At 46.3% G+C, this 15,903-nt stretch overlaps 1 protein-coding gene across 3 annotated transcripts in view; it reads right to left on the reverse strand.

Annotated features, from left to right (window-relative positions):
- The window catches only part of LOC119456444 (ATP-binding cassette sub-family G member 1-like), a 360,487-nt gene that overhangs the window by 258,897 nt on the left and 85,687 nt on the right, over positions 1-15,903 (reverse strand). For all 3 annotated transcript variants that reach the window (XM_049669866.1, XM_049669865.1, XM_037718230.2), the window contains 5 exons: positions 14,917-15,103; positions 13,496-13,641; positions 11,524-11,647; positions 4,062-4,176; positions 2,143-2,282 (listed from right to left, as the gene is read on the reverse strand). In XM_049669866.1, the coding sequence (XP_049525823.1) occupies positions 2,143-2,282; positions 4,062-4,176; positions 11,524-11,647; positions 13,496-13,641; positions 14,917-15,103 (712 nt within the window). The remainder of the gene's footprint in view (positions 1-2,142; positions 2,283-4,061; positions 4,177-11,523; positions 11,648-13,495; positions 13,642-14,916; positions 15,104-15,903) is intronic.

A 15,903-nucleotide genomic window follows, 5' to 3' on the forward strand; every position in this document is an offset into this window, starting at 1 on the left:
ACTAAATGCAAAGACATGCAAAGAGGCAGGGAATGCACGGAAACCAGAAACACTAACAGAGCTTCATGTTTTCTACTTCCGCGTTCACTCAAACACCGGCTAAGTCTTGACAGCCTCGAAGTCAAACATATTGTTACGGATGATCGATGTTTATTCACAGGTGAAGACTAGGATTGTAACGTGGCAAAGAGGAGAAAGAAGAGGAGGAGAGCGAAGAACTCAGCAGCAGCCGCGGCTACAATATTATGCTAAGAGCATTCTGGCCTGCATGCGTGCCACCAATGCAGTTATAATGTTGTTGTTTTTTTTCATTACAAAGGAGATAAAGCCAACACAAGTTGCCAATATTTCTAATACCATCACGTAACTTAATCAACGTTCACACCGTTCAGAGTTTCTTTCTTGGAGTTCTTCCTTTTATTTGCGCCGTCATAATGCCTTCTCGCGATAAGAACGCCGCAGTCTGACAGCAATATCAAAATTATAAAAATATTACACGAATCAAGGCTCATTGTTTTATGCGCAATATAAATTGCAGCAAACATGTGCTTGTAACTAAACACACGTGCGGTGTCACGCACGCAAAAGCACACGTGAACATAGTTCATCGATGACTGCGAGCACTCGTGGTCCCAACACCTGCGCGGTGAGGAGAGCCGGCAGCAGGGAGTGCGCGTGCTTGACCCGAGGCGAGCGTTCTGTGCTGCCGCTTTTTTTTATTGCGATAGCAATTATATGGACACTTCAACCGGATTTCTGCCGTCGGCGTCGCCGTCGCCGTCGCCGTGAGGTTCCCTATAGATAAAATCTTCGCCGCGCGCCGTATGCCCGAGCGGCGGAAGCGTGCGGGGACGCGCGCTATCACGGAGAGCGAACGCACTCAATCTCCCACGCGCAAGCAAGGAAGCAGGAAGCCAGCGCCGGAGGGAGCGGGGGGGGGGGGGGGGGGGGGCGCACTTCTACTCTGCCAACAACCGCGCTCGTCGCTCGTCCGCACCATCTCTTATCTCCACACGGCTCTGACCTTTATGCGCCGTGCATTCGCCGCTCAGTTTCCGTTGCAGCGATAGACCGCACGTACCTTCGCCCGCAGCGGCGTATGCTTGCTGCCAGCGTTTTGACAGTCGTTGTCTGCAGTCATTCAGTGTGATCTATTCGTGTTTGTTTGTGCGCGCTCACACCACGTTTGTTCATTCAGTTAGTAATAGTCGGGCCACATTTTCCAACGCACGCTACACATGCAATGCTGCCCGGATCGGCAGTGCAGCGCTACAGGTGTGTCCCTTCGCACGCGCTGCCCACGGGAAGCGCTTCTCATCAACACCACCGTTTCACACGCGCCTTCTCGTGGTCATCGAGTCTCTCTTCATGTCGGTCTACTTACGCCGCAGCACACCTGCTTACTTAATCAGCTCATGTTTACTACAATTCATATTGTTACCAAAGCCGCTCACCTTACTTCGCATGACATTGCTGTGTTGCTATCGCATTCATTGCTTCGCCCTTAGGGCGAAACTGTGACATTTTTTTTACCGTTTCACTTCGTCGCACCTCCGTGTACTCAGCAGATCACGTGACCTGCAACCACCTCCGCACACCAGACGCGCATGCGCTGTCACACCCGGGACCACATGGCGGTGACGGCGCCTGCGACGTCACGAATGATCCTCGAGTATCCATATAGTTGCTAATGCATTAAAGTGATGCTTTAAATTTACGTTCTTGAAATTGATGTGCGAACTTGGCATTCGCAATAATTCGTCGTAGGCAATCACAACTCAGTTCGCTACTTCGAGCAGCGATTCTTCACTCAACACCCCCCCCCCCCCCCCCCCCCTACTGGCAAAGAAGCCGTCAATTTCCGGCAACCTGTCCTCGATCACAACAAACTGTAACAGCACGTGAATAAAGTAAAAGGTACTAGGGACGCTTTAGATGAAGGAAACATTTGGCACTTAGAAATAAAACTAGCCACAATACTTCCAGCCACTACGAATGATTAGCTAGCCGCAGCGAAGTGAGGTGTTAAATGAGATTAATTGGTACGTTCCTTGAAATTTGCATTGCATGTGCGGCGCTAATAGCACTCGGTGCAAGTGTGGGACGTATAGAAATTGTCATTCATATTATTAAGTATCTCACCTGCTCCGTCATGACTTTTCCGCCATAAATAGTCGTGCTGCTGTAATCGACGCCTTGCTCGGCGGAACGCACTGGAATCCGGAACTCGGCGCTTAGTCTATCGCAGTGGTCGCTGTGCTCTTCCGAAGCTAGCTCACAGACTGCGAAAAGAAAAGAATACGAATATCTGGCATTTGTATGCTCCATTCACGCAAAAAGATTATGGAAATAGTGAATAAAAATTACCAGCCCTTCCCCTGTCCAGAAAAATTTTGTCGCAGTTTCACCCGAAAGGCGAAGCATCAATTGCGATAGCAAATTAGTACAGAGCTGTACAGAGTAAGGATAGTAGTTTTATCAGCTGTATAAACTTGGACATGCAGCAGTACCAGCAACGCGCAGAACTGTTGCCGGTGCCTCTGGGGGCGGCTCGGAGGTTTTCGACGGGATCAGAATGGGACACTCGTCAAGCAGCGTCGGAAATCTTACCCACCTTCTCGCCTCGCAACGTTTCTATATAAATACGCATTTGGTGCCGCAGCTAAACGTCGCTTCCCCTCCCTCCCTCCCGGCCCCCAACGGCCTTTCGCACGACGGAAGAAGTCGCGTTTGGTCTCTATATTGTAAAGGAGGAAAGAGACGCTTAATTCTGCAGCCCTTCAGGGAGCACGGCGCAGAACGCGCATTTGCTCTCCGACGTGCGTTCGCTCTTCGTGAAAGCGCGCGTCCCTCGCGCCCTTTCACTCGCACATAAGGCGTCCGGAGCGCGGCGACGATTTCATCGCCGTTGACGTCATACGGAACCTCCCGGCGGTGGAAGAAATCCGCTTTGGAGTGTCCATATAACTGCTATAGCAATAAAAGGGGGGTAAGCGAAGCTTGTCGTGTATTTATCTGACCTTCGTGGTGATTTCTCTTTCTTTCTCTCTCCCTTTCTCTCTCTTCCTTTCTCTCTCTCTTTATTTATTTATCTCTTTCTATTTCTCTTTCTTTGTCTCTTTCTTTGTTTCTCTGACCTTCGTGGTGATTTTTTTCTCTTTTTTTCTTTCTCTCTCTATTTCTTTCTTTCTTTCCCTCTCTCTTTCTCTCGGTCTCACTTTCTCTCTCTCTATCTCTTTCTTCCTCTCTTTCTCTCTTTCTTTTTCGTCCCTGGTATGTACCAATGAGCTTGGACCCTTTCTGCACAATCGCCAGGATCGACCCTGTTTTCAGCGTGACACCGCCACCACCACCGCCACCACCGCCGCCGAAACTTCTGAGCCTATAAAGCTTCGCTTAAAAAATAGCGACGGGATTGGAGATCGAGCCCTACTCTCTGACAATCCGCGAGGAACGGAAACCGAACGCTGAATAAGTCATTTCAGTCATTTCAGTCATAAGCTCAGTCATTTGCACACGTCATGGGCCGTCTTGAGCCATTATGCCGTAAATACCAAAGTACATCAGGCGAACGTGTAGTCTTTAATTAACGTTTTCAAAAGACTGTGATGTGGAACGAAGCAACTGCTTATGTCTACGGCCGGAAAGAATGGGCACTCCAAAGCTCAAGAAAATGAGTAGGAATGCTCTTAGCAGTACCTACAGCTTCGGGAAACACAAAGTTTCACAAGTGGCACAGCAAGCGGCCAGAAGACGGCTGCGGTTCCGCGCGGGCTGTAGCTTCGAGATTTTTCGCCGAGTCTGTGCATGATCTGAAGGCAGATGGAACGTGAGCCATCAAAGAAGGAACCTAAGCCATCATTCTGTAGTTTATCGGACAGAGCCATGATGGTGTGTGTGCCACCCTTGCAAAGAAAGCGCAGACATTGAGCAAAGCTTGCCATATGTTGGCGGGGATCTCGAATGTAGTGCTTTCTGTTTTTGGCTGTTTTCATTACGAAGCTTTACAAGCACATGGCACCATCACCAAGGGCTTTGAGTTTGTCTTATTTGCAACTTACTGTAATCGGCGGGGTTGTGATACTCGGGGCAGTGTAAGCCACGTTGTGCTAGGAAAGGAAGCAGCTGGTCAACCCGGCCATTGTAGATGCAGCGGCCACGGGACACCATGTACAGCTGCATAGAAAGCCATGCGGAGTAATTTGTGGCAAATTTTCAGACATAATCAGAACGTTGTGTTTGGAGAGGCCGACATAGCGACAGGCGTTGCACGCAACTTAGGCGAAATGGTAAGGGGCGAAAGAAAGGAAGTGAGAAAAAAAACAATATCAAAGCAAACGTACACATTATTACATACACATGCCCCAAATGCACTAACAAAAGCTATTTACAGAATCTCACTGAGGCCTGCATCTCGCAGAAATAGTAAAAGTGCTCTACTGGGACGCTGCGCAGTTGAGACCCGGACATTGCCATGGTCCAACAACATCACGCAGCTGAAATCGTGTCTCGTGTAGCATGTTTAAAGCGTTCTTCAAAATACAAATTCAATTCTCTATGTCCTCGTCAACATCGCATGTGGGACACAACGGCGCGCTGAAAAAAAATCCATTTTAAAATAAGTAATGTCCTGCGCACGCAGCGTACAGGCGAATGTAGTGAAGATGTAGTAATGTAGTACGTTAGATGACGCCTAGCAAGACCACGTGGTACAGGAAAGTTACACTTGGGGCATAAACAATCTTGTGGCCCGTATTGCCGCTCTGAGTCACGCCACAGCTGAGAGCACCGCGCAACTGCTGACACGACCGCCACTGCGTCACTTCTTAAAAATGTAGGGGTGTGCCAAAAGCAGTTTTTTTTAACCGATTCGAATAGTGTCGAAAACAAATGAAATCAAACAAAATTTTTTATAATAGTTATCAAATATTGTACAGCTCTGTCAGCTTTAATATCAAATAGCTTTAACATCCGTGTATTGGCAATATTATAAATGTTCCGTCATTACACCGTGAATTATCGAGCATGCCTAAATTAAAAGCACAAAGGAAACATTAGTAACTAGGCAATGTGCTCGCAAACTCAGGCCTCTCCAAAGCAGACACGCTTATGTATTATCATTTAAAGTTTATACAGGCAGTCTTGTGGGCTAATTAACATCTGTGTATACATACGTGAGCAAACCATAAATGCATGCCATCTGTGGCTATGGCAGAGCACAAAAAAAAAAAAAACATCCAGTCTTTTTCTCTATAATTGGACTGGTAGCAGCAGATGGTGCTATACTACTGCATACAGTACGCTGCAGTGACACTTATTTATATTTAAACTGATGAGAGGAGACAGGTGCTACATCTATAAATAGAACCAAACAATACCCTCTGCTGAATGTCATGGCTTAACAAAAGTTAACTACGAGCAACCGTGGTTTAGTCATAAAGTCTGGCTATCTCAGCGACGCTGCCTGCTCTAGTAAGTTATGTTCTCTGTGGACGAAATGAAAGTTATCGCATTTTGTTTGCAATTTTATTGCGATAACAATTATATGGACACTTCAACCGGATTTCTACCATCGCCGTCGCCGTGAGGTTCCCTATAGATAAAATCTTCGCCGCGCGCCGTATGCCCGAGCGGAAGCCTGCGGGGACGCGCGCTATCACGGAGAGCGAACGCACTCAATCACCCACGCGCAAGCAAGGAGGCGGGAAGCCAGCGCCGGAGGGAGCACGGGGGGGGGGGGGGGGGGGCACTTCTACTCTGCCAACAACCGCGCTCGTCGCTCGCCCGCACCGTCTCTTATCTCCACACGGCTCTGACCTTTATGCGCCGTGCATTCGCCGCTCAGTTTCCGTTCAAGCGATAGACCGCACGTACCTTCGCCCGCTGCGGCATATGCGCTCGCTGCCAGCGTTTTGACAGTCGTTGTCTGCAGTCGTTCAGTGGGATCTACTCATGTTTGTTTGTGCGCGCTCACACCACGCTTTTTCATTCAGTTAGTAATAGTCGTGCCACATTTTCCAACGCACGCTACACTTGCAATGCTGCCCGGATCGGCAGTGCAGCACTACAGGTGTGTCCCTTCGCACGCGCTGCCCACGGGAAGCGCTTCTCATCAACACCACCGTTTCACACGCGCCTTCTCGTGGTCATCGAGTCTCTTTTCATGTCGGTCTACTTACGCCGCAGCACACCTGCTTACTTAATCAGTCATGTTTACTACAATTCATATTGCTACCAAAGCCGCTCACCTTACTTCGTATGACATTGCTGTGTTGCTATCGCATTCATTGCTTCGCCCTTAGGGCGAAACTGACATTTTTTTTTTTTGTTTGAGCGCGCACAGTCGACGAAGTATATTTTTTTTAATCCGCCGCCATGTCACCCTGGGAAAGTAGATGTACAGCGAAGGTGATGCGCACGTTAGACAAGTACCGCCACCACGAATGGCGTTAGACGACGTTACACAAGCACCACAAGCACCACGTCACGCGCGCACACACGTGGGCGGAAGTGCAGCATACCTTCTCATTCTTCTAGGCCAAGCGCAAGTACTTTAATAGACTAAATTATTATTTAAAAGTAAATTGCGTCACAAAATGCGTCAAATCGAAGAGGCTAACATTCGATTCGTTATTAGAAAGTTTCTAATACTTGCACGCTCCTATGAAAATGGTATCAGGGTCAGCTTGGATCACTGTGTGCAGTTCCGGCCGCACGGCCAGCTCTAATATTACCTGCTATGCCACAGCGGGCGGGGAACCACTAAATCACAACACTCTTGGTTCACCTGTAGGCTACTGTGTGCAAGCACTTAATTGAGCACAAACATCTGTTTGTGCTGTGATTGTGAATGATCTACCACACAAAAAAACGAAAATGAAGAAGTGAAACAAGAGAAAACAAAGCAAGAGAATGACTATCGCATGCTCACTCCGCAAGATTATTCAGCGATGCTCGTGCACCAATTCGAGAAAAATACAAACTGAATGTAAATAACGAGGAAATGTGAAAGAACACAAAGGAGACAATTATATAACGGCATCCTTCGCAAAAATTGCGGATGTTATCGAGATTTTAAGCGCGAATCAAAAGATCTTGCAGCTCAATTTACATCTGATTGCTGATATTCGAAGTTTTTCTATATTTGATTTGGCCTAATATTCTACATTGTACGATTACAGGGGTCTATAGAAAATAGATCCATCTTGCGAATTTTACATGCCACCAGGCCTCAACAGACGAGACCAATCATGCTTACACCGCATCAGACTCAACGTCGCCTAGACGAACTCCTTCAAGTGCAAGATACAACTGATGGACTCCCCAATGTGCTTTGAATACAATGCCCCTGATGACCTGCAGCACTTTCTGTGCCGCTATGCGTCAGAGAAAGTCTTTGAAGGCAGCACTACACCTTGAACGGGTCTCGAGCTTGGATCTCTCGGCCCATGGCAAAGCACTGCTTGTGCGTCACGCGCCACTAAAGCACTGCTGACGTTCTTCCGGGCCACGCGCCTCAATGAAACTTTGTAAATATCTCTACAGCGTGTGTGTGTAAGTGTGTGTGTGTGTGTGTGTGTGTGTGTGTGTGTGTGTGTGTGTGTGTGTGTGTGTGTGTGTGTGTGTGTGTGTGTGTGTGTGTGTGTGTGTGTGTGTGTGTGTGTGTGTGTGTGTGTGTGTGTGTGTGTGTGTGTGTGTGTGTGTGTGTGTGTGTGTGTGTGTGTGTGTGTGTGTGTGTGCGCGTGTGTGCGTGCGTGTGCGTGTGTGCGTGCGTGCGTGCGTGCGTGTGTGTGTGTGTTTATCACTGTATATATCATAATCAACATCCAGCGCCTGGACTAGCATGTCAGACGAACAGCCAGGCTAACATCTCCAGCATCTCATTAAATTTAACAGGTTTCTCTCTCTCTCTCGCTCTCTCTGGGGTCTACCCATTGTAACATTATTATCGGGGCTACAGCTATTTCTGTGACTTCTTTGGCGATATCTACCGCATTTTGTGTACGAGGTGGTATTGTATAGGCAGTACAGGTAATACGGACAGCTTTTCGCATATTACGTATGGTAAACACTGCATTCGACCTGCATCTTTGTCAACGGTTACCTGTCATGAGCGCTCCAGAAGCTATCGTTCCTGTAAGGTGGTTAGCGAGAGATGTCCCTCTTTGTGCATGAGCAACTTGAGCAGCAAATAAAGAAAATTTAGAGAGAGAAAGAGAGAAAGAAAGAAGGGGAATATGAAGAAAGTAATGTAGGAAGGTATAAAAGAATTTTGCGCTACGAAACGTATTTGTTTGCTTAAGATTGTCATTTTGCTTCGTACGGGCGAGAGAGAGAGAGAGAGAAAGGTCAAGGAAGGACAGGGAGGTTAACCAGCGATTATCTGCGGTTGTCTACCCTTTACCGGGGGCACGGTAAAGGGATGCGAAAGGTGAGAGACTGAGAAATGCGACAGGTGAGACAGAGATGCGACAGGTGAGCGTATAAAAAAAAAACTCTGCAGTGGCTTATGAGGTCCACCGTAGTGCAGGTCTCTGGATTGATATTGACCACCTGTGACTCTTTATCGCACGCCCGAAGACAATAGAAAGATTGAAATAGAAAGTGGAAAAGGGCCGTGCATGCGTGTGAAATGAGATAGAGCAACTCGAAAGGCCGTAGTTACAGCGATCATTCATATACTAGGTAGTGGGCTTCCTAGCCTGCGACTTATATGAATAGTAGAACTCTTGTTTGGGCTAGTTGGTGCACTCTAGAACACGTTACAGGGCAGCGAGAAAAACACGGAAAAAGAAAGGTATGTACGCAGGACGGGCGCAAACTTCTAACTATACTTTTAGAACAGAAAAGCGAGCCTATATGAATACACATCAGGTCAGCAATGCTCCCGTCCTGAGTGTCTTCGTCCGTGTCTTTTGCACTGTCCCGTTTTGTGTTTTATATGAATAGGTTGCGGACTAGGTTGCGCAGAAGTCGGTCCACCTGTGTCAACCATTCCTATAGCTGCAGCTGGAACGGTCGACTTCGCCGTCCAGAGCTCAGTCAAGCATACATGTAGAGAGAGAGAAACAGTAGGATACGCAAAGGCACCAGGACCTCTTGTCGACATTCAAAACACCTCTGCGGCAAAACAAACCAGCGGATGCGGGGAAGTACGTGATACGTGCAAGGTCTCGCGAACGCGTCGTCAACGCCGCCATGCAAGAGTTTTCCACTTGGACTCTGCTTCAGACCCGCCCGCCGGCCTTGTTTTCCGGCAGGTGTCGCAATTCCCAACTTACGGCATCTTTGTTAGTGGTGGTGTAAACACCGCCCTGAAGACTGCTGGTTCAGCAATGATAGAACGATCGAGTCTCGGCGACGCCGAGCTCACCGGTGTATTTTCGATTTGTTGATTGTCAAATAGCTTCATGCTGCCTCAATTATATTTTCATTTCTTTGTTGTTTTTCCAGCAAGAAATTGGCCTGCCAATTCTGATATGTCTACCAGCGGCAAAAATTGTATCTGCTTGAGAAGATGTGCAAACAAGACAGGAAAACACACTTAAGTTGGCACAATACCCCATACAGTCGACGGAAAAATTGCGCAACAACATCATTACGCCGCACATTGGAGGTAAATAAAAGCAGCTTGCTGTGAAAGCACGCCGACGATTCAATTATTTATACACGTACAAGCTTTGGTGTAACACGCGCTTTTACGCTCATAACGAGACACAGTAACAAAATGCACATAATTGGCAGTATAATTTTGGAGTTGCGGGTGAACATGTGCTTATTAAATCCGAAGCATTTCTTGGCTAACATTTGCCACTTTTACAGTATCTATCTATCTATCTATCTATCTATCTATCTATCTATCTATCTATCTATCTATCTATCTATCTAGCTATCTATCTATCTATCTATCTATCTATCTATCTATCTATCTATCTATCTATCTATCTATCTATCTATCTATCTATCTATCTATCTATCTATCTATCTATCTATCTATCTATCTATCTATCCGCCTACGTATTCGTGCTCTCATGGTCGTTTCGTTAACTTGGTATTTACCAAAATTGGCATAGTATGACAAGAGTGTATGACGAACATAAATGATAGGTCATGACATGAATATCATGACATGCGGATCATGTAGGTCATAAAACAGTCGCCTACGTCTTGGTGCTCTTATGGTCGTTTGGCTAACTTGGTATGTACCAAAATTGGCATAGTATTGCAACAGTGTATGACGAACATAAGTGATAGGTCATGACATAGATAGGCGTGTCATGTAGGTCATGAAACAGCCGCCTAAAATGACAATGACCCAGCGAAAAAAATATTAACACTCAAAAACCACTGAATGGGTTCGGACGAGGGTACTATGTGAAGGAAATTAGTAAAGGATGGTGGTAGAAGCCATAGTCATGAGCATGGTTCGGCAAAAATGACAATGACTCAGCGAGAAAAGATTAACACTCAAAAACCAATGAATGGGTTCTGACGTGAGTACTAAGTGAAGGAAACTAGTAAAGGATGGTGGTAGAAGCCATAGTCATGAGCATGACTCCGCAAAAATGACAATGACTCAGCGAAAAAAGATTAACACTCAAAAACCAATAGAATGGGTTTGGATGTGGTACTAAGTGAAGGAAAATGCTAAAGGTTGATGGTCGAAGTCATAGTCATGAGCATGACTAAGGCTTTCGCCATTAGGTCTCTTAGGCGTAGCTAAAGGAATTCCTGAGGACTTATTACATGCGTGTCATGTAGGTCATGAAACAGCCGCCTTGGTCTTGGTGCTCTCAGTGTCGTTTCGTTAACTTGGTAGGCTCCCCGCACACTGCTTCGCATAACATCGATTCCCACAGGGCGTGGGATCTGGCGGCATTTTTTTATCACTGCCCTCACTGCCGACCTTCGGTTGAAAGAAACCGGTTCTCTGACTTCTCAGCACGTAGCCTCCCAACTTCAGCTGCTTACAGCCAATGCGAGTTTGGCGAAAGGTGAAACGCAGTAACCTGTGGCATGTGGCAGATCGCAGAATGCAGCCACAGGGAACTTGTTTTCTACCAGCGTGCAATGTTATCACCCTGCTGGTCTAGTTCAAGATCTTTGAACCCGACTGTAGGTTGGATGCAGCAATATAGCAGTGGGCAGTTGGTGCAGGAAGTCGTGGGATGGACTACCCGCTGCTTTGGCGGCGTTCCCTTGAAGATTGAATGCAGGGGTGCTCGTGTACTTATATCTAGGCGCGAGTCGAACAAACCCAGGTGATGAACATTAACTCTAATCTGTCCACAGAGTCGTCTCTCATTGTCTAGGTCTTGCATCGGGAAGTGAAATCGATCAATTATTAATCAATTATTCACGTAGCGCTATCGCGTGTTCAAGGTAGAACGTCGTGACCATCGCCGGTCTACTTTTAACACGCGATAGCGCCACGTGAATAAGGTGGGATTAGCAGCAGTGAAAGTTAGGACAGTCATTCCGCTTTCATCTCGACTCAGCTAAAGTGTTTCAGAGTACTCTCACCCTGTCAAAGTAGGAGAATATCTTGGCGCTAGGAGCGTGTATAGAACAGATGACAGTGTGCCCAGTAGAGGCCATCTTCTTAAGGACTTGCACACACATGAGGCTTGACACGTTGTCCAATCCACTGAAAAGTTAAATCAGTCACACATTCAGATACACTTATCCGCCGTAGGTAACGACAAAATGCTCGAAATCAAAACATTTGCTTAACTCAATTCCCACCGTCTAATAGTAGTGTTTGATTTGAAAAAAGTGAGCAGTTTAAGCATAAGCGCGATTGCGGTTTGCATTTTCAATTTCATTTCATTTATTATAACCTCTATGCTTTGCAGCAATGCAGAAATGAGCAGGCATATATCATCAATATTATAAAAAAGTAAGACCTGTGATAACAGAGTCGTCAAACAAATATAAAACAAACTTTTTTGTGCCGTTGCGTGTATTTACGAGTACGGGAAGGTGCCACGGAGTAAAGGTGCACGAACTTTCCGAAGCAGCTGCAGTTCTCGTAGCCATTTCCCATACAGACGCACACACACCCATTCAAGACACGTACTGTTAATGAAAAGAACGAGAAAAAAGCATCCGTTCGCAAATGCACTCCTGGGGAGGTATTCTGTAAGTGTCCACCTAATGCACATGTCCATTTCGTCTATTGCTGAAGGGCTGATTGGCTGGGGGCGCCTATCTCCTTCTGACGCATACCCTAGCCCAGCCAATCAAAACTTAAGCAGCAGACGAAATGGACATGTCCACTGGGTGGACACTTACAGAATACCCCCCCCCCCCCCTCCTGCTGCACGGAAATTCTTCTATATTCTTCCCCTTTCCCCTTCCCCAAGTGTAGAGTAGCCAACTGGGTACGTCCTTGGTGAACCTACCTACCTTTCCCTATTCGTTTCTCTCTCTCTTCTATACGCCACCATTGCTAGAACAGCAGGCACCCCAGAGAAGAAACGTTATACAGGATAATGTCCACCAGACGGAGCACCTAACTCACCTGCCACCTCTCCTCCTTCCCCCGGATCGTCTACTACAGAACAGGTCAGTCGCACTCTATAAAACATAGATTCAGTGAAGTACTTTACCGAGGACTGGCCCAACAGAGTAGGACACTTCGTTTTTCTTTTAAAAGCGGAATGTGGAGCGTGCATTCGCCAACCTGGGCCATGCCGATATCCCCGCGTCATGAGCATAGAACGGGACCGGCAGTGGCACTCGCGCCGGCTGCTGCCCCCGAGAAGAGTAGTAAGTAGTAATGTTACACTGCATAAACTCGTACCCGACTCAGAGGAGCTATCACAGCAGTCTTCCGTCGTCTTTCAATGTCAATACCCTGTCATGTCGCCAACCACAGCACGAATTCAAAACAGTAAAGGAGCCATCACCCTCACAATATCCACACTGCTCCTAATCACAATGAACGGGATGGTCAAGTGACCCATACATCTTTTAAATCACGAAAGGCTATTGGTACACACCAAAACTCCCCTTCAGAATGTAGTGTCAGCCTGGATTACGCGACATTGCCACGCGGATTCTCTGCCATCGGCTCATTCCCCAGAACGATTTTGCTCACTCTTTTGACCGGGAAGGTGACTTTGATGACCCTCTGAAATGGTCCAACCGAGAATCAGGCGCTAATAGTCGCAAAGAGAATCCTGGTGCACCCTTCTTTTTCACATTTTATTTTTGTCAGCAGAGCAGACGTCAGACTCTCACGCTTGGTGCGCACATTTAATGAAATCATTTCGTACGGGCCATTCCAGGCAAACTCGCTGCAACAGATAAAGAAATGTAAAAAAAAAAAAAAACATGCCGCGTCCACTAGAGGATAAATACTTGGATTTGTTGGTATGGCGGGATAGGACGAAGCCAAAGGGGTACAACTAGCAGCGGAGTCTTATGCGCACGCTTAGGCCAGCTATGCGGCAGAGCTACCAACACCGGCACGGGCTTGGCATGTGCTCACCTGGTAGGCTCATCGAGGAACAGCACAGGAGGGTTGTTGACCAACTCTTGGGCAATAGCCAACCGCTTCCGTTGGCCGCCCGATAGGTTTTCTGTTCGAGTGTCGCGGCATTCGCCTAATCCCCACTCTGCGATTGAACGTTCCACCTGTCCGTACAGCAACAAGGAACTCAATGAAGTGACACCTTTACAAATAAATCTCTAGATGTGTCATATGTGCATCGAAATCAGAGTTGGCTCCGACCTAAAACGGTTTCTTAAGTTGCCATTGTGCCTCAATAATGACCATAGTCGATTCCTGCGATTTATAGTTGCTTGAGGAGTGCCAGTTAACTCAAGTGCTTTCTATTAAGTGGAGAAAGCGCTCGAATACAAAATTGTCACTTAGGAATCACCGAGGGTACGTTATCAAAGCACACCGATTACTCAAGCCGATGGCTGACGCTGTCGTCCGTCGAACGGAGATACGTTTTTACATAATGCCGGATGAATTACCCATACAGAGTGCGAAGTTTCATAACTTTTTCTTTTTACTTATAAACACATTTTAAGAGTGGACCTGCGGTAGATTAATTGTAAACCGAGGAACAACGTCTAACTGGCTATCAAACAAAATACACAAATTGCAATAGTAATTAATTAGTTATCACATTGCGAGTGCACAGTTGAAGCCGATCGGTATTCAAATGGTGTAAATTTACTATCGATCCTCGGGCCAGCATCAGTTTCCAGATATGCAGCCTCAAAATGCGCACCACAATGCGTTCGTATACCAAGTGGTTGTGCCGAAAAGTATGTCACAAAGGCTTTTAGGAAAAGTAAAACGTGAAGTAACATAGCGTATTGTCGTACATATTGCGCAAGAATATCTAAAAAAAAGGCATTTTTCTCACGAATTGTGACAAGTGCACTTGGCTTTAACACACTCACTTTGATTGTGCAAGTAAATTAGTAGTTGCCTTTACTTCGTTAATCAACAACCTAATCTGACGATTATCTAATCACTCATTTCTTTAGCTCTGTAAATAGCTTCCGGCTCTTTAGCTCATCAAGTTTAAGCGGCGGATTTACGCCATCTGACACAGGCGAGATTGAAGAAAGCGTGTGCAGTGAAAAGAAAAATGACCGAGCAGCTGGTTAGAATTATTTTTGTGCTCTAAATAAGCTTTGCATTCTGGACGGTGTCTTACCTTTCTAGGGCTGCCGTGCACGAAAGGCAGAAAGAAAAAAGTGTGATAAGCGTTATTATCGCAACAAAGAAACATTGCTAGCAGTTAACTACTACAGCCAGAAACTACAGTGGTATGAGCGCAATCAATGACACAAACTGCGGCGAACATAAGGGCCAATAATCAGCAACATGCCGGTGACTTACACGCATAGTTTTTTTTTTTTTTATGAACACTAGGTGGCGAGTATTACCATCCGCTCTTTGGCAATTTTCGACCACGTAGGCATGCGCAGTTCGACACTCATGGAAATGGCCTCGTAAACGGTCAGAGCAGGTAGAAGGCGATCCTCCTGCATGACGTAGCAACTCTGCTTGTTGAACAGCGCCTGGTCGCGCACGTACCCGTTGATTTGGACTTCACCTTTGTAGCTCTTGTCGCTGCATAAAGAAACGATTCACTTCGCTTGAGAAATACAGCAGAGTATAGTGTGCCAGGGGTATAGGGCAATACGCTTACAGAGGCAGCAGGATGCAGCAAGACAATGAGATTTAAAAAACAAACATTCTTTTAAATTCGTAAATTGTACAAATCAGATTTGAACTTACTGACAGAATGGCATCTTTGTATGAAATATCAGCTGCCTCGCTCTCACGAAATATCTGTGTTTGCTAAATCAACAAACACCGTGCCGTTACAATTTATTAAGCAAAATATTTACTACCGTACTTGCTACATTTGCAAACAGATTTTTGCGGCCACGTTTCATATTAGTTTTATGGGGTCATCACTTAGCGAACGAAATGAACAAAACTATGAACCATTAAATAGCCACAGGAATATAGAGACTGCAGGAGATGCTGGTTATCCATTGAACATGCAGACAATGATGAACAGCAAATCTCAGTATTTCATTCCCGTTGCTATAACACGTCATCAGTGACCCTCACCCCCCTGCAATGGTAAACCGTTTCTCTAGGATTATTGTGCTGAATGGACATCAGCATACCTGAAAGGCCCTGAACTTTCGATGTTTAAACCGCCCACTTCAACAAATATGCCCTGTACTTGCGTCCTATTTAGAGCATGTAAGTTCGTGCAGCGACAGTACAGCCGGCGCCGGCACATGTGATTCAGTATCCGTCGACTGATGCAACTGTTTTCCTTGAGAACGTGGTCACGCTTTCTCGGCTATGTAACTTCCAAAAAAAAAAAATTAATGCTATGTCGACAGGTCCGG

This window comes from Dermacentor silvarum, chromosome 6 (genome assembly GCF_013339745.2).
Source record: "Dermacentor silvarum isolate Dsil-2018 chromosome 6, BIME_Dsil_1.4, whole genome shotgun sequence".
Classification (NCBI taxonomy): domain Eukaryota; kingdom Metazoa; phylum Arthropoda; class Arachnida; order Ixodida; family Ixodidae; genus Dermacentor; species Dermacentor silvarum.